Source organism: Hirundo rustica, chromosome 13 (genome assembly GCF_015227805.2).
Source record: "Hirundo rustica isolate bHirRus1 chromosome 13, bHirRus1.pri.v3, whole genome shotgun sequence".
NCBI classification, from domain to species: domain Eukaryota; kingdom Metazoa; phylum Chordata; class Aves; order Passeriformes; family Hirundinidae; genus Hirundo; species Hirundo rustica.
Genome location: NC_053462.1, coordinates 8,776,399 through 8,804,354, shown reverse-complemented (window position 1 = coordinate 8,804,354; position 27,956 = coordinate 8,776,399). Strand labels below are relative to the sequence as shown.

At 37.9% G+C, this 27,956-nt stretch overlaps 1 protein-coding gene across 1 annotated transcript in view; it reads left to right on the top strand.

The window, feature by feature from the left end:
• DMXL2 (Dmx like 2) overlaps positions 1 to 27,937 on the top strand; it is a 46,685-nt gene extending 18,748 nt beyond the window's left edge. Inside the window, 32 exon segments of the mRNA XM_040077016.2 lie at positions 269 to 358; positions 1,713 to 1,830; positions 2,583 to 2,702; positions 3,163 to 3,390; positions 4,116 to 5,795; positions 6,085 to 6,195; positions 6,953 to 7,122; positions 7,674 to 7,771; positions 7,933 to 8,098; positions 9,058 to 9,322; positions 9,951 to 11,038; positions 12,102 to 12,293; positions 13,022 to 13,098; positions 13,378 to 13,508; positions 14,153 to 14,346; positions 14,348 to 14,402; positions 15,990 to 16,171; positions 16,465 to 16,595; positions 17,061 to 17,146; positions 17,388 to 17,589; positions 18,706 to 18,823; positions 19,605 to 19,667; positions 20,062 to 20,148; positions 20,228 to 20,349; positions 21,004 to 21,142; positions 21,531 to 21,591; positions 21,668 to 21,795; positions 23,392 to 23,469; positions 24,064 to 24,155; positions 24,724 to 24,776; positions 25,285 to 25,502; positions 26,580 to 27,937. Of these exon segments, the coding sequence (XP_039932950.1) occupies positions 269 to 358; positions 1,713 to 1,830; positions 2,583 to 2,702; positions 3,163 to 3,390; positions 4,116 to 5,795; positions 6,085 to 6,195; positions 6,953 to 7,122; positions 7,674 to 7,771; positions 7,933 to 8,098; positions 9,058 to 9,322; positions 9,951 to 11,038; positions 12,102 to 12,293; positions 13,022 to 13,098; positions 13,378 to 13,508; positions 14,153 to 14,346; positions 14,348 to 14,402; positions 15,990 to 16,171; positions 16,465 to 16,595; positions 17,061 to 17,146; positions 17,388 to 17,589; positions 18,706 to 18,823; positions 19,605 to 19,667; positions 20,062 to 20,148; positions 20,228 to 20,349; positions 21,004 to 21,142; positions 21,531 to 21,591; positions 21,668 to 21,795; positions 23,392 to 23,469; positions 24,064 to 24,155; positions 24,724 to 24,776; positions 25,285 to 25,502; positions 26,580 to 26,789 (6,753 nt within the window). The 3' untranslated portion in view covers positions 26,790 to 27,937.
• The last annotated feature ends 19 nt before the right edge of the window (positions 27,938 to 27,956 follow it).

The window sequence follows — 27,956 nt, the reverse complement described above, 5'->3', positions numbered from 1 at the left end:
TGGTGTTATGCAAGGATAAATCTTTAAATTAGCAATATTTAGCTTCCATAAAAACTGGTGTTTATCCCCATGAAGAGCTACTGACTCACAACGGTGCACATGCTTTGATAAACACATTATTCATGAGTGTGAAAGTGACAACTGCAAGAACTCTGTTACGGTTTGTGCCAACAAGAAAAATTGAAGCATCAGTTTATCATAAGCAACTGCAATTTTATTCTGTCCAAAAGAAAAATATTCTAATTCTACTCATTTTTCTCTGTTGCAGAAACTTATTGGGGAGGTGTTTAATATTGTGAGCCAACAATCTACTGCTCGACCAGGATGTATCATTGAGCTCGATGCAATAACTAACAAAGTAAATAAATGGTTGACTCTTTAAGGGTATCACATAAGGGTGTTTAATAACTTTGTTTGTTAATTAGCTTAATCTGTTGAAAAGTCGTAAAAGAGATGACATTTCTCTATAGTGGCAATGACTGCCTTGAATTTTTGTGAATATTGAGATACCCTGAGCATTTTACTAAGCCAACTTTCTGTTAGCTGCCAAGAACTAGAAGTTCATTTTTAGAGTAAAGTTATATCTTATAAGCGTAATTATTGAAGAAAACAAAACTTTAATAAAGAAAGGTTTCCATGGTAGCATAATTTAAAGGAAATAATTACAAACCCCCCAAGCCCAAACAAACAAAAATAACTTCCAAAAGCCCAAACCTAAAACCTAGATCTAACTATCCAAAATGTAAGAATTATAACCAGGTATGACTTCAAGCTTTTTGTGTTTGTATTGTAAAATGAATTTATTAATTAACTCAGCTATACTTCTCAGTCAATGAGCAGGTAGGATAATTAAATCTTCTTACTCAGTTATTTTGATGATATATGCTTCAGTGCTGTTTTCTATTAGCAGCCTGTAAAAACAGTGAGTTTTGCCAATTCTAATTAGAAATTAGAATGTGGGGTTTTGACATGGATAAATAAGTAGTTCTCTATTGTCAATAAATTTCGATGTCTTTTATGTATCAATAGCATAGAAACGTCAAATTTAGGTTCATATTTACAAAACATTTTCCTAGAATTTTTATAAATGAGTATAGGGAATACCATCTTGTTTCTCTGGAAGAAAAAAGGTGTTTTGCAGCATAACTTTGCCATCACTGTATTTTGGGGATGTATTTTTTCCTTACCAGCAGGGAAGGATTTCACCATGAGCAGCCTGCTCTGTAGCAAGGTAGAGTTACTGCAAAGAAATATGTTGCTGTCAGAAAAGACAGATGTTAAGATATCTGAGAAGGAAAATCTGCAATTTGTTCCCTTTTTAAGATTTCCCAAGCAATTCGCTGCAGACATGTCTTCCTGCTGAAGTGGGATAAAAGTCTGAGACTTTTTGCCACTGTTATTTATTCAAGACCAAAGAAATAAAAATTAATCAGATACTAATTAATCTGTCAATAACTGTAGTAAACGTGTTATTACAGAATTTGTCTTTCCTGGCAGACCTCAGTGAAATTATTTCAATATACAAATGATGAGTTCCAGAACATGCTGTTCTTAATATGAAAGAAAAATATTTGGGTTCTCTGATGATAATTTTGAACTTTATAAAATAAAGTGTTCCTCATTGGTAGCTAGATTGCACAGAGGAAATAATTGCATTAACACCAAATTTTGCTGTACTATTCTGGAAGCATAACAATTGCTCAATGTTTCAGTGTGGCTCAAACACACAATTGCTTCATGTCTTCCAAGAAGACTTCATTTTGGGATACAAACCACATAAGGAAGATGTGGAAGGGAAGGAAACTGAGATATTTTTCCAGCCATCACAAGGTATAGCATAAACTATAACTAATGTGAATAAATTGGTTCCAAAAAATGTTCTTCAAGGATACTAAAATCTAGCTGGCATGTGGTAATTTACTTTTAAATGAGAACCTGTAAAATTCAGTGAAATGGCTGTTATGCATTGCTCATATGAATTTTTGCTAAATGGTGTTAAACAGAGACATTCTAATTGCTTAGAGTGAAACAACTTACCTGAAAAAGGACATTTTTAGAAGTGCTTGCACTGTATATAAAAATGTGAACAGAACAGAAGCACATTTTCTGCATCAATAGATGGTTGTGTGTGATGATGTCAATATATCTGGCTTTCAAGTTAATACAGTGGCAAGTCATTGAGGAGTTTGGTACTAGACTTCAAAAGGAAAAGGAAGAAAGCAGGCAGGTAGAAGAGTCTTTATAATCCAGCAAAATAGTTCAAACTGAATGGGAAGGCAAATATCTAATAAATTAGATTTGCCATTAATACTCAGATTGTCTATAAGTCAGCATCTATTTTGTAATTCTTCTGTTGTCATGAGCAATCAAAATGTCAATTAAAGCATGCTACTACTGGTACTGTTTCAATATTTTGTTTTATAATCTAACAATTTATTTCAAAGATGAAAATGGGGAGTTTATTGTCAATAGTTTTTAGAGAATCTTTTGCTATGGAAGAATTATTTGGGTTAAATAGAAATTTCATGACCCTATATGAATATATATGTTTATATATTATATGTAAAATATGTAAATTACAGGGTATCGTCCACCACCTTTCTCAGAGAAGTTCTACCTGGTAGTAATTGAAAAAGACAGTAGTGGCTGTTCTGTTCTTCAAATGTGGCATCTTCATCTCAAATCTGTGCAAGCCTGTTTAGGTGAGTGAGTGATTGTAATTTTCTTAGAGAGAGACATTTCTGTCATATTACTTAAGATAAAACAAACTTTGTTGGTTTATTATAAAATAAATTGTGTTACCTTTGCCAAGCAGAAGCCTAAAAAATAAGAATCTTCAGAATAATATATCATTGTAATAGAAGCAGTAAAATTCCTTGCAGACATTGGTTGCAATCTATACCAATAACAGTATAAAAATGTGTTGATGAGGGTGAGTAATGTACTTCAGCAGTGGCTTCTTTATTTCAAACTATCAGTATTTCAAATGTAGATGTCTTAAATGAATAGTCACCGCACACAATGAAACTGATACAGCCTGCACACATCATATAATTTTGTGTGCAACTTGAGCTCTTGTAAAAACAAATAAATTTGATTATCAGCTATTCATGCCTTGTCCTTGCAAACAAATTTTAATGTTGCTCGCATTTTTTTTAATAGCAAAACCAACTGAAGCATCTTCAGCAGATAATAAACTTAGTGTACCTGAGCAGAAGACTGTGGATTCTTCTCCAGATGTATCACCTGGCATAAGTCCCATACCACGATCTTCATCAATTGCTAACCTTCAGACTGCTAGTAAACTCATTCTGAGCTCCAGACTTGTGTATAGCCAACCCCTGGATCTTCCTGTTGGTGTGGAAGTAGTAAGAGCAACTCCTTCAGCAGGTAACTTTAACAATTTTTTTCTATACAGTTAGTCCACTGATTTATCTCCTAGTTTATAGAATTGTATCTCCCCAGCCTATAAGATTCTAATTTATTGATACAGGAAACACAGGACCGAAAAGATGCTTTCAAATCATCATGCCCATGTCATGTTACTCTGCTGTAAATGTATCAAGTCCCCACAGGAATGCTTTTCCTGAAACTTACTTCTCTAATAGTTGGAAATGTAACTCTTAGTCTTAATCTGTTAATGAATAATTTATACCCATTGCCCATTTGTCAGCATTCCTGTGTTTGGTATATAGTGGGTTTTTTACCTGATGCATCTACACCTTCTTCTGTTTGCTTTTCTGTCTCTCCTGTTGTTATTTTTTTCCCTTTCCCTCTTAGGTTTCTTTTTGGTGGGCTATATGAGCCTAATCTTAACTTCCTTAATCTCATCTGCATGGTGTTTTATATTTCTCTCATTGTTCTAAGAGCTCTTCTCTGAATTAGTTCAGTTCCAGTTTATCTTCTTCAAACAGTGACCAGAAATGCAGGTGATAGGTAACGTTCAATCTGCAAGAATGTTACGAGCTCTGGTATTATTTGCCGTTATCCAAATCAAAAAAATAACACCAGATTGTAAAGTTCTCTAGCAGTAGGTGGACAGTGTTATGTCTGCCTTAATCATATAGACATTCTGCTATCTATTACTAAAATAAATACGTTTGTTCTGACTTCAGGTCACTTGAGTTCCTCATCAATATACCCTGTCTGCCTCGCGCCTTATTTGATAGTAACGTCCTGTTCAGACAACAGAGTGCGGTTCTGGAGATGCACCGTAGAGACAGACCTCAACAGCAAAGCTGAAGAGAAGGAGACGTACCACTGGAGAAAATGGCCTTTAATGAACGATGAGGGGGAAGACAACAGCAGTACAGTGAGCATAGTAGGAAGGCCAGTTGCTGTTAGCTGTTCTTACACAGGACGTCTTGCAGTAGCATACAAACAACCCATACAGCATAATGGGTTTGTTTCCAAAGAATTTTCCATGCATGTTTGTATACTTGAATGTGAGTCTACTGGAGGATCAGAGTGGGTTTTGGAACAGACAATTCATCTGGATGATTTAGTTAAGGTTGGAAGTGTACTTGACTCAAGGGTCAGCGTGGATAGTAATTTATTTGTTTACAGTAAGTCAGATGCTTTTTTGAATAAGGACAAATACCTGGTGCCCAGTATCAAGCATTTGGTGCATTTGGACTGGGTTTCAAAAGAAGATGGTTCACATATACTGACAGTTGGAGTGGGTGCCAACATCTTCATGTACGGAAGGCTTTCAGGGATCGTAACAGATCAAACCAGCAGCAAAGAGGGAGTAGCTGTCATCACCCTGCCACTAGGAGGGAGCATAAAACAAGGTGTGAAGTCAAAGTGGGTGTTGCTGAGGTCCATTGATTTGGTTTCATCTGTGGATGGCACTCCTTCCCTGCCTGTGTCTCTGTCCTGGGTGAGAGATGGAATATTGGTGGTGGGAATGGACTGCGAAATGCACGTTTATGCCCAGTGGAAACACGCGGTCAAGTTTGGCAATGGAGAGAGTGATGTCTTTACTTCTGAAGACTCAACAACACAAGATCCATTCAAAACAAGTGCAGTAGTGAAGAAGACCAGTGTAATTGATGGGGCAGGGGTTGTGGATGATGTTTTTGGCACTCCAACTGTAATTCAGGATGGGGGCCTCTTTGAAGCTGCTCATGTTCTTTCACCTACTCTGCCCCAGTATCACCCAACCCAGTTGTTAGAACTGATGGACCTGGGTAAAGTTCGCCGAGCCAAAGCCATTCTGTCGCATTTAGTTAAGTGCATTGCAGGAGAAGTTGCAATAGTCAAGGACACAGAAGCTGGAGAAGGGACTGGTCCTAAGCGCCATCTTTCTCGCACCATCAGTGTGAGTGGCAGTACTGCCAAGGACACCATCACTGCTGGGAAAGACGGTACCCGAGACTACACAGAGATAGACTCAATTCCCCCACTGCCACTGTATGCACTGCTTGCTGCAGATCAGGATGCCACCTATGTTGCTGAAGACACTTCTAAAATACCTCAGGGCTCTGAAGACCATACAAAGAGAAAAACAGAGGATCAGTACTCAGATCTGTTCCAGATTCAACCTGTTACAACTGAAGACTTTATAGATTTTGAGCCTGAAAAGAGGGAGAGCAAATCCAAAGTTATTAATCTGTCACAGTACGGGCCAACTTACTTTGGCCGAGAGCATGCCAGTGTCCTTTCGAGCCACCTGATGCATTCAAGTCTGCCAGGCCTCACTCGACTGGAGCAGATGTTCCTTGTAGCTTTGGCAGACACTGTGGCCACAACAAGCACTGAACTAGATGAGAACAGAGATAAGAATTACTCAGGTTAGTAACTGACATATTGAATTGACATTCTTGTTCTTCTCAGCAAAGGTAAGCTTAGTCCTTGGGTATTTGGGGATAACAAAGCTGAAAGCTAGCGTCACTTATTTAGGTTAGATACAGTAAGAAAGAATATAAGTATCTGCTTACAGTTCATACATAATAAATAACTCGTAGTTCAGGTTCTCAGCAGCCCTTAGAAACATACATTCCTCACACACTGTTATGATAACTTGTATATATGTCTACTGTAGTCAGCTGCATATTCAAAAGTGTGTTTTATATGGCACAGGAAGAGATACCTTAGATGAATGTGGCCTCCGGTACCTGCTGGCCATGCGCTTGCACACCTGCCTGCTGACATCCCTGCCTCCCCTGTACCGCGTGCAGCTGCTCCACCAAGGTAACCCTCACAGGGAAGGATCGCTTCACTCACAGGATCTGCTTACCTTTGATTTATATTGTCATGTTTCTATTATCTGCATATTAATTTTGTATTTCATTAAGGCCATTATCTTGCAACAGTTTGGTGTATGCTTCCCTACGTGCACTGTAAATAGGAAAAAAGTATAGCTCTAGAGTAGCTAGAGTAGAAGATTCTGGCTTATCCAGTTCCAGGCATGAGTAAATTCCCCAGCCAGATAAAACACTATTTGTATATGTAATTCATTGTTTCTGCTGGAAGAATTAAGGTATTTCCTTACATGAGCATGGGTTTATCTTAAAGAATATTCTATTATTTTCATCACAGCAAGTTTGTGGGTTTTTTGCTCAATCTGAGTAAATGCTGTTGTGAAATACTGAAAAGAAAATAAGTTACCACCTAAAGAGCAGAGAGAAAAGTTTCTGTCCCTAAATGGGTCTGCTGTGATAACAGAATATTTTTATTTCAGTCCTTCAACATATAATTCTTGTATATTTATGAATTGGGTACTGGGAAATGATGAAAGAAGTAAGTACAGAGGAGAGGGCATCTTTGACAAGCAAAACCATATTTCAGCTGTTCCTTTAACAGTTCTCCTTCATTTTGAGGAATTCTGTGTCTTTTAGATGTACTCAGCTATTGGGTTAGAGATCCCGCTTTGCATCCCTGACATACTCCATTTGCTTATTAGCAACTCTTAGTCTTCTGAATTGTATTGGTTTATGTTATTGTTTAGGCCTGTCAACTTGCCATTTTGCATGGGCTTTTCATTCTGAGGCTGAGGAGGAGTTGATCAATATGATTCCTGCTATCCAGAAGGGAGACCCACAGTGGTCTGAACTGAGAGCTCTGGGCATTGGTTGGTGGGTCAGGAATATCAACACTCTCCGAAGGTGCATTGAGAAGGTACTTTCTACTGGCTACAGATTCTAGCTCCATGCTGTTAGATGTGCCTACTACAGTCATTTCCCAAGTCATCTAATATAAAACTACATTTTCAAGTGTTACAGTTTAATTAAAGAATCTAGGACCAAAACAATTATCCTAGTACTCCAAATCAAATCCAATTACATGAGAGTCCTATATTAAACACAGCGTTCATTCAATAGAAACTGTTATTAGCTTAAGTATTTTTAAATAATGGATTGCCAGAGGAATTTCACCTAATAGTATGAGTTACTGTAAAAATTTTAAAGAAAATATTTTTATTTGCACATTCCTAATGTCCCACTGTGTGTGAGTGGGGTTGCTGTCTGCAATAGTGCTGTTTTTCTTAAAGGAATTTACAGTGTAAAGCTCTGTTATGTAAGAATAAAACATTCTCACAGAAATTACTCTGCTGCTTTGTAGAGATAATGCGGTCTACCTGGCCATCCTCTGTGACTAAGAACACAGGTTATTTAGCTAAAAGCAGCTTTTATATTTTCATCGATAATAGTAGGCTTTGTTCACTGCAGGTTGCAAAAGCTGCGTTCCAGAGGAACAATGATGCCTTAGATGCTGCACTTTTTTACCTTGCTATGAAGAAAAAAGCAGTGGTGTGGGGTCTGTTTAGGTGAGTTCTGCTAACTTGAAGTTTGATTAAATTCTAATTGAACCAGGAATGCAAAGCAGAACTCATTCAAGAGTAGAGTTTAATTTCAAGTAATGTTGTTCAAGTGATAGTATGCTAAGGTACATTATAAATAGCTCTGTACATTGCATTTCTTTATACAGGTCCCAGCATGATGAAAAGATGACTGCCTTTTTCAGCCACAACTTCAATGAAGACCGATGGCGTAAAGCTGCTTTAAAAAATGCTTTTGCTTTGTTGGGAAAACAACGTTTTGAGCAGTCAGCTGCATTTTTCTTGCTAGCAGGTTCACTAAAAGATGCTATAGAGGTATCCACTTTTGAGAAATTAAGTTTCAGTTTCTAATTAGACCTATGTTACTGCATCCTTACAAGCCATTCTCTGTTGAAGTTTTCACAAATTGTGGCAGCACAAATGGGATGGTATGTCCACACAGGAGCCCCTTGTGCCCTGTAGACATACCATTTACCTCCACACTACTGTGAAAAGAAACTGGGAAGCTGATTTGAAGGCCAGAATAGTTGTTCATATACACCATTCCTCAGTGGAAGCACTCTTGGGAGTACCAGCTGTGACCCTTCTGGCCCAAACTTTGTTTGAACCGGATGGTTAAGTTGTAGCTGTTCTGTCTCCAGCTATTCTGCATGACCTATTGGTACAACATTAAGTTAAAAAAAGACTGCAAGAGTTCTGTTCTGAAGCAGTTCTGAGATCCCTTTTTATTGGAGCTATGATGCTGCTTGCCACAAGGGAGGTGGGAGTTGTGAGAAGGATCATAAGCTAAGCACTATCTCTCAGGAGAGGATGGGAGATAGAGAACCTTTAGAATACCTGCCTATTTATTTGCAGTATATGTTTGTCTTCACTTGAGAATGTATTTTCCTCAGACATGTAATTCTGCATGAGATGATGTGAAAAATATATTGCCAGTGATGTAATAACATGAAAGTTGGTTTTTTGCAACTATTCTACCAGACAGAATAAAAATAGACATTTTTATCTTCTGCCATATTAGTTTTTAGTGCTATGTACTGCTATGCATATTAAAATCCCTAAAACAGAGAAAAGTACACCTCTTTCCAAACAGAAGAAAATGTTACTTGGATATATGTCACCACATTTTTGACCTGGAGATTAATTTATACTTCAAAGAACAGATAAGAGGAGAAAAAAATTATCTGTTCTGTAAACATGTATTGCTGTTCACTTTATTTTACAGAACTCCCTTTCCCCTCATAAAACAACCTTCTTCCCACTGCTTATCATAGGTGTGCCTTGAGAAAATGGAGGACATCCAGTTGGCCATGGTCATTGCTCGTTTGTATGAATCAGAGTTTGAAACCTCTGTCACGTACACCTCCATTCTCTATGAGAAGATTCTGGGTTGCCAGAAGGATGGAACTGGATTCAGCTGTACTAAGTTGCATTCTGATCCATTTCTGAGAAGTATTGCATATTGGATAATGAAAGATTACACACGAGCACTGGATACATTATTGGAACAAACACCCAAAGATGATGATGAAAACCCAGGTAAGGGAAAAATATTAATCTGATAGGGAAAACTTATTAAGAAAAAGAAGAGTGGGAGAAATACTTTAAAAAAATGTAAATATCTGTTTTCAGTTCTTTCCAAGAATTGAACACCAAACTTAGTTCCTGCTGTCAGCTAAGCTCAGGAGAGCTGTCATTGTTTGGCACTTTCATACAATACTTATCTAGTAATTAATGCTTTTTTCCGCTGGGCTTAAGTACTTATTCTTGCTTCTAGGAATTAGCAGCATTATAGCAGGATTTCCTATCCCATCTCCTCAAGATTAATGTTAAGTGACAGGTGGCTACATGGGTTTCATATTCCCTGTAGGAATTTCCTTGGGGAAATCTCTACCTGGATGGTCATCTCAGCTGCCTTTTAGCTTAGCTGAGTGCAATGCAACTACAAGGCAAATGGTAGAACTTGTATCTGTCTACTCATCCAGCTCATACCCTTATTCTTTTTGTGGGGAATAAGTAATTATTTAATTTTATTTTGGTAACTAGACCCAAAATTTTCCTTTTTTATGTGTTTTGATAAATCTGTAATGCAGGAAATAACTGCAAAACAGAATAATACCATCTAAAAGGAATTTTCAATAAATGTCATCTATTTTTACTTCCTCAGTTATCGTCAAATCCTGCAATCCTGTGGTGTTCAGTTTTTACAACTACCTTCGGACCCACCCTTTGCTCATCCGAAGATACTTCAGCTCACCAGAAGGAACTCTGGCCACCTTAGGTCTAAAAACTGAGAAAAGCTTTGTTGATAAAATTAATCTTATAGAAAGAAAATTATTCTTCACTACTGCAAATGCTCATTTTAAAGTTGGCTGCCCTGTACTAGCCCTTGAAGTCCTTTCCAAAATTCCAAAAATAAGAAAAAAGTCTACTGTAGATGGAGAAAAAGATTCATCCAGTCCTTCAATCCAGGCTGATGTCTCAGATTCCAAAGCCCTAAAGGATGGTGCTGGAAGCAGTGATATAGACTGGTCAAAGCCCATTTCAACTTCCTTTGCTTTGGAGAGTACTGCTGAATCCTCAGCACAATTTGACTGGAGTCAACCAGCAGTAAAATTTGATGATGAGCCGCTTACTCTTGACTGGGGTGAAGACAAAAATGGGTCAGATGAAGAAGACAAGGATGTTGGGATAATGATGAAAAAGTCTGATTCTAAGAGTGAAGATGAGAGGACCTCAGACACCAGTATGGCTCAAACACCACATGGGGAGGTTTCTGAGGCAGGAGACACTGAGGTTGATGTTATTGCCGAGCAACTGAAGTTCAGAGCCTGTTTGAAAATCCTTATGACTGAACTGAGGACTTTGGCCACAGGTTATGAAGTGGATGGAGGAAAGCTCAGATTTCAGCTGTACAACTGGCTGGAGAAAGAGATTGCTGCTATGCATGAAATATGCAACCACGATGCAGGGGACAAAGACTACTGTAAAACATACACCAAAGTAAATGGGGATCTGCTTGATCCCGAGGATATTATGGATAAGCCAGACATTGGCTCGTACGAACGGCACCAGATCGAAAGACGGAGGTTACAGGCAAAGCGAGAACATGCTGAGAGACGGAAGTGGTGGCTGCAGAAGAACCAAGCTCTTCTCAGGGTTTTTCTCAGTTACTGTAGTCTTCATGGGGCACAAGGTGGAGGTTTAGCATCTGTAAGGATGGAGCTGAAGTTCTTGCTGCAGGAGTCACAGCAGGTAAAGCAAATTCAACTCATTTCTGCTGATGAATGAACAGTTCTAGACTGTCAGTTATGACATATGCATAAGTTTGTGCCTAGACAGATGCTGCTAATGTTGTGCAAGTCTAATGGTCATGATTTTAATGTTCTTGGAGAAAGGGCTTGCTATTTAAGTGTGCTGCTTTCCCCAGTATGGATTATTTGGTTCTGTAGAATCTGCTAGGTGACACTGAGAATGAGGCTACTTATGATTATAAATGCTGCTGGCTTATATTGTGGCTGCAGCATTGTATGTGTTACCATGACATAATTTTGGTCACAATTTCTAGGTACCTATTAATAAATTCAGTTACTGAAAGAAAACAAAATCTCATTCCTAGACCTTTGCAAATCATGCAAAGGAGCTAAAAGGAATGGGGTCTTAGCTTCGAGGCTCAACAAATAATGTAAAGTCAGACAAGGTACTAGTCTCATTACTCTGTTATGGCATTTTCTCCATTTCATACAAAAGAGATGTTTTACAGTAAATGGTAATAACTACACTGAGCTACAGCAGATAATTTGATACTGGGCAAGTCTTTTAACATGCTCTAGGTCCTATATTTCTCCTGTTTCGAATAGGGGCAACAGACAGTTGTTTTGGTGGTAGTTGGCTTAGAATGTGCGTTAAAGAAGTTTTAAAAGTTCTGTTTGCTTCCCCTTGAGAAACTCAGATAAGTGCAAGTTTGACTTTATTACTAAACTCAGAGCAACGACTGTTGTATCAACTTGTGCTACTGCAAGTACATTTTTAGTTAGTGGTTCTTAACAGACAATCTCCACACTTCCTGATGAGCTACATGAAAATACTCTTCCTGCATACATCAAAATGTGCTCCAGCAAACCTGGCTGTCAGGTCTGAACCTTGTTATTATAGTAAATAGTAACTTGCTTTTGACAGTAAAATCTTGTCTGTACTGAGTAGACAGCAGTGGAAGAGGATAAAAAACCTGGGAAATATCTTTAAGATGTAAAATTTTCTCTATTTTTAATTTTTTTTCAAAGCAATGATTTTAAATGCAATCTTTTCTTTTAAACAGGAAACTACTGTAAAGCAACTTCAGTCTCCACTTCCACTACCCACAACACTACCACTGCTTTCTGCAAGCATAGCATCCACAAAAACTGTGATAGCTAATCCTGTGCTGTACTTAAACAACCACATCCATGATATACTTTACACTATTGTGCAGATGAAATCGCCACCACATCCTAATATTGAAGATGTCAAGGTAATTCATAGCTTTAATCTAAGGCCTAATGTTTGGTGAAATGGAAAGGTAGTAGGAAAAGACAGGAATGAGCATAGGCTGAGTTTAGGAAAGTTTGGTTTTTTTAACAGTTAGACATTACCATTTTCTTCACACTGCGGATTTCATTGAACTTTCCAAGAAATCCTTTCATTTCCTTATTTTAAGAACTGGACTGTTTTTGTTTCATTGTGAGGCAGAACCAGTTATTTTGTTACTCCTGGAGACTAATGGAATTTATAAGCACATAAGTGAGGTAAAAAAAAGAGATTTTAGATAAAACTATTATATCATGACTACACAAACTTTTTGTACTTTATGTATATTGAGTAGCTATTACTACTTTGAATTGCAGTGTTATATAGTACAGCTTCCAGGAACCAGTCCATAAAATTCATTGTCATAACAGGACATGCTTAATCACTGCTTCAATATGCTCATTTACTGTGGCTGTTCTGTATTAGAATCAAGTTAATTATCTTGACATAATATTAGAAGGTGTTGACTGCTATCAAATTATCTTGAACAAAGAGCTGTGATTTTCTAAGCACTGTACTGTAAACTTCAAGTAACATTCAGTTACTATTTTTTGCACTTGCTTTAAAACTAGGACAATCCTGCAGAACACACTTCCAGTAGCCTTTAGAAAGAAATGTATTTTACTCACCTTTTATATAAAACATACAGCTTATTGGTTCTCTTTATTGTAGGTGTACACACTTCATTCTTTAGCAGCTTCACTTTCTGCATCCATTTATCAAGCACTATGTGACAGCCACAGCTACAGGTAAAGAGGGAAGTTTTCATACAGTCCTACTTTTGCAGTATACTTTGTGCATCCTAAATGGAAATTCTTCCTGCATGTCAGATAAAAAGGGATTAAATGTTTGTGTATCGGTAAAGATACTTGTCCACATGAAACATTGCTAACTTTGATATGCCAAATCAATTTTACACAGATAAAATAATACCAACCATTCAAAGTTTTTCAATAAACAGTAAGAAAATATGATAGCAGTCTCACTTGGGACACTCTCTCATCAGAAAAAGCTTTTTTTGTACGTAGCAGTCAAACAGAAGCAAATCAGTTTACTGGGATGGTTTATCAAGGACTGCTTTTGAGCGATCGACGCAGACTGAGGACAGAAAGCATTGAAGAGCATGCAACTCCAAATTCATCTCCTGCTCAGTGGCCCGGTGAGATTAAAATAAGGTTACTTTTATCTCCACTGGAACTGTTCCATGTTCCAGAATTATTTCACTGTCCTGCATGAGGGATGAAATAGTGGATAATCAGTGACTGATGTTTCTAACTTAGTTCTCAAAATAGTAACAGCCTTTCACTTCTTCTTGTATCAAAATGAATAAAAATAAACTTTGTATATGGCAAACATCTTGCTTGAAGAAGAGACCGTGATCTTTAGGATAAACTTAATGACAATTTGTCACCTTAAAACGTTTGCCTCCAGTCTGCCTAACCCCCTAGCAATGCTACCTATTATTGTCTCCACAGTACGTGTATGCTCTACTTGGTATAGCCATCAAAGCAGCTAATTCTGATGTACAAGCATCAACTGTGGAAATGGTGCAGGAATTTCATAGCCACACAGAACCGCCCACAGTATTTGCTGAGAAATGCAATGCAAAAGTCCCAGACCCAAGAGGGCTTTTTATAATTTTGATCTTTATGATTTTAAGAAAACTGTTAATGGTACGTTTCATCTGAATAAAAGCATCACGTGGCTACTAGTGTTTACCATAAAGCGTAGAGGTAAAATGTTTTCTTTTTCTCCATTTGTTCGCCTACTCATTTAATCCCAGAATTCTTTTCCTCTTTGCAGGTGTGAGTTCGCTTATCAACCTGTTAAGTTCAGCTCAGGACGAAGACCAGCCGAAGCTGAACATCCTGCTGTGCGAAGCCGTTGTAGCCGTGTACCTGAGTCTCCTGATCCACGCGCTGGCCACCAACTCGTGCAACGAGCTGTTCCGGCTGGCGGCGCACCCGCTCAACAGCCGCATGTGGGCTGCTGTCTTTGGGGGGGGGCGTGAAGCTGCTCGTGAAACCCCGCCGGCAGTCCGAGAACATCCCAGGTACACTGCTGCCAAAGGCCGTGCTGATGGCCTGCGTGTTATACCTCTTGCTAACCTAGCAGGAGAGCCTTCCTTCCTTTTAAAGACCAAAGCAGAAGTTAAGAACCTACTGGCAAGAAAGCAGTTATATTAACTAAAAAGCTGAAACAAATAATAGCCTTGCGGTTGTCCTTTGTAATGGCATCCAGCACGTTTTGAATTTGCCATAGAAACTGTATATTATTACAGTAATAATAGTAATATTAGCTGCTTACTTATGTTTTTCAGGACTTTCAGCCATTCTTTTTAGGGAAAAAAACTCAGGGGATATAAATCAGTGTTAATACCTATGGGGTTTTGTTTGGGAGATGAGTGTTGTTATTTGATGACTGCAGTAATTGGGAAACAGTATTTCTGAAATCAGTTTCTATTGCAAGCTAGGATTTCACCTAGCACAAACCACAGAAGAGAAATACCAACTTCATCTGGCAGAAAAACAGCTCATGCATTTGTAAGCTCCAACTAAATCCAGGATTTTTACAAAGACAGATGAGTGAGTGTTAATATGCTGCATAAGGAAAAGCAAAAGTGGAGATTGAATTCAGACTCTGAAGACAAGGACAGATACAACCATTTGTGATAAACTTCAGCAATACTGAAATCACACAGACTTTTAAATCACCAATAGGCTTGAAACTTAGGCAGAAATTAGACATTCCCTCTCCAGAATATAAAACCAAACAGTAATAAGGCATTGCACCATTACAAGTACGCACAACAGGTGTTTGTCATTCAAGGAGTAAGTTAAACTCGTTGAATGGGCAATTTGGGGCATTTATTTAGGGCAGTTATTTTCATAACGTGATGAATAAATTTTGTTAGTTGTGTTCATTTGAGATGTATTCTGTTTTCCTTTAACCTTCAAGCTGCTACAGCTTCTGATGTTTCAGAGGATGGTAACGAAGGTTTGTAAAGACTTGCAGTGTAGATGAGTGTTGGTAGTGGCTTTTTTGGAAAAAAAGAATTGTTTTTAAATATCTGGCTCCCTTGTAATAAAGTAAGTGTGATCTTCAGTGTTGCCTGGCCAATAACACTTTGAAAAATAAATTCTAAATTAATATTTAGGTTACTATTAAGGCATTTTAAATCATAACACTTTAAAGTAGACTTCCGTTGTCAAAAAGCCTGTCTTTCAAATTGCCTTTGCTACCCTAAGAATTCCTTGGTTTATATTTGAGTAACTGTTTAGTGATATTTTACGTATTACTTTGTTTCTCAGCAAAGTTTCTGAGTTTATTTCTTTCTTTCCTGAGAAATTTTTCAGCTAAAAGACTTTTAAAAAGCAACATCTCCTAAGAACTTGATCCAGTATGTAAATGTGAAGTAAAATGAATGTTTCATAATATAGCCAATGTCTAAATGACACAGTTATTGAATTTATCATAATGAAACTTTTTTATGATGACACTTACTTTATTTAGGCTGGCTTTGATTCCAAATCAGTAGAATTTAGTACCAATAACAGTGGTGTTAGTTGCTTCAGTTATAAAATACAGACATTTTAAAGATGCAGTACTAATATCAGCTTTTTTAATTACCTGAATTTAGCACCTCCTCTTCCATCAGAAGAAATGGATAAACACCGCCGTCGGTTTAACATGAGAATGCTGGTGCCAGGAAGACCAGTAAAAGACAGCAATGTACCACCACCTGTACCTGCAGAAAGACCCTCTTACAAAGAAAAGTTCATTCCTCCAGAACTCAGCATGTGGGACTATTTTATGGCAAAGGTAATTGAAAATTCCAGTAAGTTTTAAAGGACAAAAATAAAGTGAAAATTCTGAGCACTTTTAGCAGTAAGGTGCAGAATATTATCCTCATAATAAAAGATAAAGAGCCTACAAGTCTATTACTTCACAATAATAGTGATTAAACACTTTTCCCCCTCACTAATTACTTATATTTTTAGGGACATTGACGTATAGGTTAAATTGCTGTCATTTAAACTCTATGAGAATCGTAAGTGAAGTCAGAGAAGAGACAAGAATATTGTTTTTATACAGACTTTTACTTTGCATTGCAGCCCTTTCTGCCTTTGTCAGACAGTGGTGTTATATACGATTCCGATGAAAGCATTCACAGTGATGAGGAGGAGGACGACGCTTTCCTCTCCGACGTGCAGATCCAGGAACACACAGATGCCAATTCTTACAGGTCAGCTGAAATTATCACTGCTTTAGAATAATTGTGTCATACGCTTACTTTTGCTTCCAAATTCAAAAAAAGGGTCTTTTGCACCATCCAACGTAAGTCAAGCAATTTTAGTACTGTGGGCAGACTTGACTATGGCAATAGGATTACGGAAATTAGAAATTCTCGTCACAATAACAGATCTGCATTTATTTGCCAGAAAAAGGGATTAGGAAGTAAAGTTGTGTGGTTTGCAGACTTTTGGGAGGAGAAAACAACTGAGAAACACCCATTTTCATTTTTAAGACTCAACATAAGGTACCACAAGTACCAGCTCTAGAATAATTGTTCAAGCATGTAGTTTTTGAATGAGCTGCAGGTTAAATAGAACCTTTCTAACCTGTGTGTTTGCTTGAAAAAGAAAAATACTCTGTAGATAACTCTCTTTTTTTTTTTTTTAACATGACTAAATCTATTATTTTTATACAGCTGGGCTCTTCTACATCTGACAATGGTAAAATTAGTTCTGCACAACATTAAGAACTTCTTTCCCATTGCTGGTCTGGAATTCACTGGTACGCTAAATTCGACTTTACATTTTATTTTGCTGTATATGTGGGTTTCTGTCAGACTTCGTGTTTTAATTCTAACTTTAAAATTCAAATAATTAAATATTTTATTTATTACAATTATCAATATGCACATTTCCTTTCAAAATTTTTTTTGGATGATTATGTTATTATGGGGGTTTTATACTCACTGTAACTTGTTTTTTTTTTTTTCTCTAAGCCTTACTTTATTCATATTTCTGTTTAGATCTGCCTGTAACATCTCCATTGGGCATTGCTGTAATAAAAAATTTAGAACACTGGGAACAGATTCTTCAAGATAGAATGGACCAGTTTGAAGGCCCGCCTCCAAACTACATCAATACTTACCCCAGTGACCTTGGTGTAGGGGCAGGACCAGCTATTCTCCGCAATAAAGCCATGATTGAACCTGAAAACACACCATTCAAGTAAGTGTTTCTTTCCTAGCAAAAACACATTCTTTGATTACTGAAGTTCTAAAGAGTGTTTTCTCCACATGTTAAACAGCCAAACGAAGGTTGTCTGTCTCTTAGGTGTGATAGCCAGTGTTCTACAGAAGTGATTTTCCCACATCCCTTTGTTCATTGTTATGCAGCTGCCTGTCTGCTGCAGCAGCCTTTACTTACTCTGCTGCACCAGGAAAGGAAAACGAGGCAAGAGCAGAGGTTGTAGGCATCGAGGGCAGTGGCTGCTGCTGGGAACACCCTATTCAACCTGTTTTATTATTCCTTCAGTAGCAGTTGTCTCTCACCCTATCCCAGCAACAGAAGAGTTATGTAATACATGAGATGTCTGGGGGAGGAGAAAGACAGTTGTACTAAGGTCCTTTTAAGGCTAATCCTCCTGTGTTTACACAGCGTCATGCCTGGAGGTGTCTGTAAATGCAGATGCTGAACTGTGTTTTCGACTCAAAAATAGCTTGTTTTTCTCAATATATTAAACTACAACTGAGTCAACAGTGCAAAATGACTCAGCAGTGCCCTGGCAGCCAGGAGGTCCAAGTGTGTCCTGGCCAGCCGGGCAAGGGAGGGGATTGTCCTGCTCTGCTCTGGGGCGGTTTTGGGTGCCACAATATAATAAGGATATAAAGCTATTAGAGAGCATCTAAAGGACAGCAGTGAAGATGGTGAAGGGTCTGGAGGTGAAGCCGTGTGATGAGCAGCTGATGGCACTTGGTCTGTTCAGCCTGGAGGAGACTGAGGGGAGACCTCACTGCAGGTTCCTCGTGAGGGGAAGAGGAGCTGCAGGCACTGATCTCTGCTCTCTGGTGACAGTGACAGGACACGGGGGAATGGCCTGAAGCTGTGTCAGGGGGTGGTTTAGGTGTGTAATTAGAAAAAGGTTCTTCACTCACAAGGTGGTAGAGCACTGGAATAGGCTCCCTGGGGTAGTTGGCACAGCATCACCAACAAACTTCCAGAAGTGTTAGGTCAACATCCTCAGACACGTGGAATTCTTAGACTTGAGTTAGACTTCAGTGATCCTTGTGGGTCCCTTCCAACTCGAGATACTCTGTGTTTCTTTCCTTCTTCTGTTTTATCCAGATCGAAGGATTACTCAGCTCTTCCAGCAAAAAGGCTCTGGCATTTTCTTGTGAAGCAAGAACTTCTTCAGGAGACTTTCATAAGATATATATTCACAAAGAAAAGAAAGCAGAGTGAGGTAAACAAAGGATGTAACTTTTTTTAATAAACAAAGCTCAATTATAACTTCCTCAGTCTCCTCAATATTTAATTTTTCTTCCCATTTTTCATTGACATTTCAGTTTCTCTCATTTAACAATGTTTGGATTTTTTTCAAATCAACATGACTGTCATGTTGTTGATTGGGATATCAGCTGAACCAAATATTTTTGAGCAAGACATATCTCACCTTTATGTATTTGAATACTATCCTGATAAACAGAACATTTGCAATAACAGTAATAAGCAAAGAAATATTAATATTCTTTTTTTTTGGTGTGTCATACTGAAAAAGAAATTTAAATGTGCTATTCGTTTGTGTATATGTATATATGCATGAGTAATATATACATATAAAAGTAATATTATATAGTAATATATAATATGGGGCTTTACAAGTTGTACCGGTTACAACTGTTATATTCTAACTGAAAATTTAAGCCAACACATAAATATCATGGGAAATAAGTATATGATCTAATATCCTTTAGAATTCCTGTAAGTATGGAGTTTGTGTGTGTATTACTCCTCCATTTATTTACTATATCATACATTTTGTGTTCATCTAGGAGGCATTGCATTTTAAGTGAGTTTGTTTAGATTCCTGTCTTAGTTTCTGTGCCTTTTATAAAAAGTTAAAAATACATTTGTCATCATTTACTGACAGAGTGGCCTTTAAAATCTAGTTTGGAATGTTTCATTCTTTTTTTATATTTGTTTGTGCATGTGTTTTGTGTTTGTGACTGTGTGATGTTATGTAGTCTGTAGAAGATCGTGTGGAGCAGGTCAAACAAAACTGCGTAGCAGAAGATCACAAAAACAAGGTAGTATCCCTTCTCCCAAACCTCTAGCACATTCTTAAAAGTTCTGTGGAACTGGCTTTTCTTTTCTAATGTGACTAACAGAAGCTGTGTGTTCTGTGTAGTCTGTGTGACAGGCTTTTAATCCATGAACTAACTTCAGATGTCCTGATAATTGGGATGAGTGAACACCTTGTAAATAGTGTTGCACACACAACTTTGTGTTTCTTACACTCAAATATCACTTTTGGCTTCTAGAACACCAAAGAGTATGAGAAGTCTGAAGTTTAGCTACTGAAGCAATGCTAAGGCCACTGAACTTTTCTTGCATGAATTTTGTGTAGATTTTTGCACTCTGAATGTACCACTAAAAAATGGATTTTCGCGCTAATTGAAGTTTTTTCTAAATGTTTTGTAGGTTGAAGCAGATCTTGGCTACCCTGGAGGAAAAGCAAAAATCATTCACAAAGAATCAGATATGATAATGGCATTTGCAGTTAACCAGGTAAGTCTCAAATAATACAAGAAATGTAATAAAATATCTTAATTATAGTTAGTATAAATTTTGTATTTGTGCTGCATAGGCAAACAGCAATGAAATTGTTTTGGCATCTACACATGATGTTCAAGAACTTGATATTTCAGCTCTACTGGCTGCTCAGTCATTTATATGGATTGGGGAAGAATATGACAGAGAGTCTAAAAGGTAGGATTGTTTCTTTGTGGTTATATTAATAAGAGTATTGATTTTCTGTGAGGCTGCGTCTATATTACGTGTGTAAGCACGAATAGAGCATACAAAAATGTTAATTACTCTTCTTCAGTGGGTTACAGGTTGCTTTGCAAGTGAGGGAAAGCAAGATAATAATTGCTGTCTTTAGGCATGCCTGCACTGCACAGCGAAGTAAAATCCCATGTGGTGCATAAGATAATAAAGGAAGTGCTACCTTGGACAGCCTGCAGTTCCCTTGCATCAGTGCAGTGTGGAGGGCAGCTGTGGTAGCTGATGCTGGTTGTTCCTGTCCCCTCCATTCCTGTGCTGAGAACTGGGAATGCATCAGCTGCAGCTAGCAGCTCTGTACTCCAGCTCCCTGCACACTGCACACACAGGACAGGAACAGCCCAACAATATTCTTCTCAAGGGAGCTTACATTCTTATATTGGGATCATCTCTTGAGATTAAACATGCAAAGATTTGGGGCACTTGGAAAGAATTTGTACTGCATAAGTGCAGGAATTACCAATTTATAGTCTCATTATTGTCACTTCCTCTACCCACTGCCATTAAGCTCTTGAGAAATAAGTAAATATCATTAGGAGCAAAGAAGCATTTGTTTAAAGCAGCACTGTTCTTTTACAGTTCTGATGATGTTGACTTCCGTGGTTCTACCACAACACTGGCTCCTTCAACTGCACCATCATTTGGAGTGAGCCAGATCCAGCCATCTCCATCCATGCCCTGGCTAGGCACTGGGCAAACCAGCACTGGAGCTGGTGTGGTGAGTACTTCTGTGTGTGCAGCTCAGGAGAGCAGGCTGTTTATCATCTGTTATTTAGTAGAGACACCTAGTGTGCATTAGCCATCATACTGTCAATCCAGTATTGACATAAAAGGCCAACAGTGACCAAGATCTGGCCAAAAAGATAGGCCAGCTAAGCATTTTCTCAAATACTGTGGCACAGAATTATTGTGATATAGAAAATAATGGGACAATCTGGGTGTTTTTCCTCTTTATGGGAACTTTGATGTAGGACCATTCAAATAATGTTAGCTTAATAGATTTTTTTTTTAACTAAGGGACACTCACCAAGTAATAGTATAAACAAAATTGAGTAGTGTGTTTATGTGTTTTTCAAAATTATTTTTTTTCTTTGTTTCATATAAAGCTGATTAAAAGAAATCTGAATAACGTCAAGAGAATGGCTTCACATCCAGTCCATCAGTATTGTAAGTGAACCACTAATATGGAATTGGTAATTTTCTAAAAAATACTGTACTATTAATGATCATCTTTTAATCTTAGATCTTACAGGAGCACAAGATGGAAGTGTCCGAATGTTTGAGTGGACCAGGCCACAGCAGCTGGTGTGCTTCCAGCAGGCTGGGAATGCCAGGGTGACCAGGATGTATTTCAATGCCCAGGGAAATAAGGTAAGTGCAACATGCAGGGTATTGGGGTGGGGGTGCTTGGAGTTCTTATTCAAAAGGAAATGTTTGGTTGTGCTGTGACCTCTGAAGCAATTTTATCTGCTGCCATGCACAACTGTTAAGATGCCCTAGAACAATGATAATGTGTCTTGCATTTTGGCTGCATGTGGGAGCTTTATAATAAACCCTAACCCTTATTCTGCTTTCTCTTCTCCACACTGCTGTCCCATATCCTATTTGCCACATTTTCACACTATTTGTTCTCCCTCTTCAGAAATCTGTGTTCTCATGAGGTGACCTTTTAACATTAAATATTAAAAAAAACCCCAAACCTACAGACATTCCTTATTTTATAGATGCACACTTGTATCAATAATAGAATCATTAAGGCTAGAAAAGACCCCCAAGATCATCAAGTCCAGCTGTTAGTCAGTGTAGGCACGGATCTTCAAGAAGTGCCTCCCACTTTGCATTCTGGCCAAGATAAAGTTTTCACAGAATGCATTACCTAGAAGAACCTGGAAGGCAGGGATAATTCAGCCCATGAGTTGAAGTCTGTGAGTGTACTCCACTGGAGTGGAGAGTAGAAAGAGTACAAAAAGACACGCTTTGGCCAGAAGTGACTCTATGAGGGATATGAGATGCAGAAAGAAGAGTGGAGAAAGAAAAAAATTGGAAGGAATACCTACCTCTTCAGTTTTTCATGTTGCCCATTCTATTATTTCAACAAGCCTCATCTGCATTTTTACTGACAAAATATTTAACTTCATTATAGTTAAAAGCTATAAAAAGAGAATTAAAGGTGTCTGGACATGACTGTACATAGCCATAAAATAGTAAAGGTGAAAGAGCTGGAAATATAAAGTATCTCTCAGTATATCTATTTTCAGGTGGCATAGAATGTGATTTAAACTTATTCTAAAAATGTGTTTTGATTGTGCTTTAAGATATTTCAATCTTACCATTATGTGGGCATCAATCTTAAGTCAGAAATTAAGATGTACGTCTTGTTGCTGTGCTTCACGTGAAGATCATTCAGGCAGAACTTGTGAAACTCAACTGAAAAGAGAAGATATAAAAAATATTTCTAAAATTATTTTGTAAAATACAAAGCATGCTGCATAGATTATACAATATTAAATGTTTTTCATTTTGGTTGATAAATATAGCTGAGTCATTTTACCATTCACGACTACAATCTTTCCAAAATTGTTCTTACCATGCTTTTATGGCATGCTGTCATGCATCTTATGTTTTTTAAGCATTTTCAAGTAGAGTCATGGAGTAACGATGCCTTTGTTAGCTTTAGCATCTAACATTAGGATTTGAAAGATAAGCTGCCACGCTTTCTCCATTTCCAGAAAAGAACTGAGTATGCAGGAGAGCATCCATCATTAAATAATCATTAACAATTAGCACTGAACTCACTTGGCTTCTAAACTAGTTTTTTTTGACTGGATGATCGTCGTTACTGGTACTCAATTTGCAGGCCAAGGTTTGGTGGTTCAGGTGGGTTTTTCCCTGAATTCAGGAGTTTACTATCATGAAGCATCCAGTAACCACCATGTCATGCTAATAAATGCAGTTTGTTCCTTGCAGTGTGGTGTTGCTGATGGTGAAGGCTTTCTAAGTATTTGGCAAGTAAACCAAACCACCTCAAATCCTAAGCCCTACCTGGTGAGTAAACAGATTTTTTTTGTTGTTATTATTATTGTAGAGGAAAGCAAAGTCTTTGAAACTTGAGACGGGCCCAAAGCATACAAATTTAATGTGATACATTTGATTTTGCTGCTTTTTAATTGGTACGCTTCATCAAAACAACTGCAGAGTTTCAATGATACATCTTTGGAAAACCAATTGCACAATACCTTAAGCTACAGTGTAATTACAAATACTTATTCAACCTTATCCTTGTTTAAATTAAAAATCAGAGCCATAACTAATGACTTTTTAACCCCAAAACTTAGTAAAAATACGTTCTTCAATACATTTTACTGGTTCTTAACATGAAGACCATGCTTAATTTAAAGCTCAGGCTGTTGTCATACACTATCCTGTGGATTTGTTCTTTGTCACTTACTGTAGAATCTTTTCATTTTATACTGGATTTTATCCATCATTCCATTCTCACTTTCAAACTGTCAGTTTTTAAGCTTTGTTTCAAAGACTCTTTGTGTTCTGTTATCACTGACATCAGACTGACTGTAGTTACTTCTGATGCAAATAACAATTGGTAAGATTGCACTTTTCTGTTTGTCTTGTTTTTAATAGAGTTGGCAGTGCCACAGTAAAACCACAAGTGACTTTGCATTTATAACCTCTTCAAGTCTAGTTGCTACATCGGGACAATCCAATGATAACAGGTGTGTTTAAAGAGACAGTGAAGAATTTCAAAACTACTTATCTCCCTTAACTTGCTAAGCTCTTGGGCATTAATGTGTTGGTGACATTTTAAGGCTCATTATTCTAAATTTTGTTACAGCTTGAACTTGGCCAGATAATTTCTTTGAATATCATTTCTACAGTTGCTTGCTTCCAAGTTTAGTTTGTGTGAGGAGTGGTCAATAGTTAACCAGTTTTCTCAAGTTGTAAACAAACACAGCTACTTTGCCATGATGCTGTTGCTGGGGGTAGAAGTCTGTTCAGGAAAGAAGGATAATTCTTTTTCTCTGAAATGAAAAACATCTGTAATTATTTGACACAGCCTTTGATAGGTACACATTTTAACAGTAGAAGGTGTAGTTTCACTAAGAAGCATGAAAGAATGAAGAAAAGAATTAAAACTTAGTTCTTTGCAAGTGCTCTCCAATGACTACAGAGGATTCAAATCTGCCTTCTAGACTGACATAAAATGTGAACACTTCTGGCATCATGTTACCCCATGAATCACCTGGCAATAGGCCATAATGATTTTGGGTTTTTCTCCCTCAGAAATGTGTGCCTCTGGGACACCTTGGTTTCATCTGGTAACAGTCTTATACATGGTAAGTACTGCGGTGAAAATTAAACCTCTGCTTCCCACTGACTAAGGAAATACAGATTGTGTGTGTATTTGGGGCCAGGGGAGAACCTTAGGCTGGGGAGCAGGTCTAAGTTTGTGTTGCACACTAAGAAATGCAGCAGACTGGTTCTGTATGTTCTCTAGCATGATGTCAATCTGCTCTATATGGAAAAGTATGAAGAAAGAACATAATAGAATAGTTTAGAATATAGAATATTTAGAATAGAATATATTTTCTCAAATTTTAAATCCAGATATGACCCTGTGTTCTAAAATAACTTAGACTGTACATCATGCTTTCTTGTGCATTAGATGTAGGTATCTCTTATGAGAGCAATAAGCTGTCAGCTGGTAAGACATTACCCGTTTGAAGGAATGTGTCTGCAAAGTTATAAAACATTCAGATAGCAATTTATAGAAGAAATGCATTTTAAGATTGAGAGCTACTTACAGTTTCAAATGTATTCAATTCTGACATCCTTCTTCTTCAGCCTTCACTTGTCATGACCACGGTGCCACAGTTCTTCAGTATGCACCCAAGCATCAACTGCTCATTTCTGGAGGTAGGAAGGGATACATCTGCATCTTTGACATCAGACAGAGGCAAATCCTTTTCACCTTCCAAGCACACGAGTCAGCTGTTAAGGCCCTTGCACTGGATCCTTCCGAGGACTATTTTGTTACGGGCTCAGCCGAAGGCAACATGAAGGTAAGGCCAGATGAAGGAGCTGGGTTCTGGAGGAGGGTGTTTGGCTGAAGTAGTGTATTGTCATAGTTAAACAGCCAGATAAATGCAGTAACAAAACAGAAACAAACCCCCAAACCTACACTTGATGTACAGCCTGCTTGCTTTACATTTACAATGTAAACTGAAATATACTGGCAGATTTATAAAGTAAGTAGGTTTTGTCCTGCACTAAAGAATAGTCTTTTTAAGGTAGTGCGACTGTTTTTAAGTGGATGAGGCAAACTGCATGGTTCTGAAATCTTACCTTTGCTTTTCTCTCACTTAAAAATGTTCTGGCTTTGCCTTGGACATTTCTTTGTAACACAGGAGGCGCTCAGCTCCATTGTGTAAAGTTTCTGTATCACTGAGTTCTATTTTTTCACCTGATGCTGTAGCCCCAGACAGCTACTGAGAGGTCAGAGTAGCAAGAAACAAACACCAACATGAAAACAAGCAAACAAAATAAAAAACCAAAAAACAAACCAGAAATACAGTCCCTGTTTTAAGGGGTATTTTACCTGAATACTAAAGGAAGGAAATACAGCATGGTAAAGAGAAGGTGAATTTCCTTTAGCCCGACGACTGTGTAAGAGGGGCTTTTGTGGCCTCAGTGGGGCTCCTGCTACTTAGGACACAACAGGCAGCTGTGCTTCCTACCCCTCTGCATGCTTATTAATTGTGCAGCTTACTGTCTGCAGCATTCCTTAGCAGGAAAGCATTTCCAGCTGCTGGAAAGCTGACAGTAGTCATCTTGAAAATGTAACCTGTCCATTTCTGCAGCTTTCATGGGGGGAAGCTGGGAGGAGGACTCTGTTCAGGTAACACAGGGAGGCTTCACCCTGTCCAATACCCAGCTGGTCCACAGTAAGGCAGCCTTACACTGCATCAGGAGCCTCTCAAGACTCTTAGACTTGTAGTAATTGTTGCAATGAGGCAGCAAAAAAAAAATCTTTTATCTTTGCTGAACAGAGTTTAGAACAGCCAGGAATCTAAAACATTAGGGGGGAAAATGCAAACATCCTTTAACATTCATCTCCTTTTGTCATTCTTTTGATACAGGTGTGGAGACTGACTGGCTACAATTTAATTCATTCATTTAAAAATGAACATGCTAAGCAATCCCTTTTCAGAAATATTGGTGCTGGTGTCACCCAGATTGAAACTGTGCAGGGCAATCGTATCTTCTCCTGTGGAGCAGATGGCACGCTGAAAATGAGGGTTCTTCCCAATGCTTTCAATGTACCTTCAGGCATTTTTGACATTCTGTAGCATTCTGTGAGCTAATCCTGGTTTCTATAATGTCCCTATAAGTAGCTAAAAACACAGTGATGTGCACTGTGGAAAGAAAACATTGTGTTTCCTTTCAAAGCAGTTACTGCAGCATTAAGTATTATGAGGAGAAAAGGAACACTTTCACAACAGGCATATTTTGAATATGCCCATAAGGATCACTGGGGTGGAAATGCATGTACTGGATTGTAAAAGCAAGGAATTCAACCCAGTATTGTTGGTCGTGGGAGGGTTATTGCTCAGTAACCCACAAGCTGCATTGTGTGAGTGTAGTAAAGATCCTGACAGCTGTCAGTCACTTCACAAGCACTGTGGCTTTACAAGTCAGTAAGCGTTTCTGACGTGATTCTGATTACTTTTATTCCAGTTTTTCCCACTAAATGAAGCATGTATACAACTTCTCATTGTAAAATAGTTTAGTTTTAATTAAGGGTACTCAGTGTATTTGATTTCTGCAGAAAGTGTAATGGATGCAAACGCTGTGGAACATGTGCAATCAAGGACGTACTGTGAGAGATGTATCACTTTATGCTGAGTTAGTATTATTGCACAGTTGATACTGTAACTTGCACATCAACACATTTTTAACTGCGATGGGGTTTAATTTGCACAGTATTTTCCTTTCTTTCTGAGCTATGTTTTCTATTGGACACCTGCCTTTACTTTAGGAATGTATTGTAAGCACTAAATGTTTGTAGTGAAGACATCCAGCATTCTAGTCAGCTTTTAGTTTTGAAAATCATTTGTCCAGAAAATACTTCATTAAATGAAGCTGTTAAGAAAATACCAATGGAACATATAATGCCACATTTCAGATGAATGTCAGGCTTTATGTGGCCAGCTAGTAAATAGTGGATAAAACTGGTAATTAAATTATTACCAGAGTATATTGTATAAACTATGCAGAGTTCAATATTGTTTGCTTGTAATATAACTAGCTACTGTTGTCAGATGTATTTTTCTGTTGTAAACAAAAAATATGTTCTTCAAGGACTGGAATGGATGTCTGTGTATTTAAATGTTAACAAATCGTCTTTATTCCTCCAATGAAATTTTGATGTCTGTGCTGTATTGTAAGATATACTAGAATAAAAAGCACCTTTCTCCAAAGGTGATTTTAAATTGGAGCCTCTGAAGTAGAAGTAT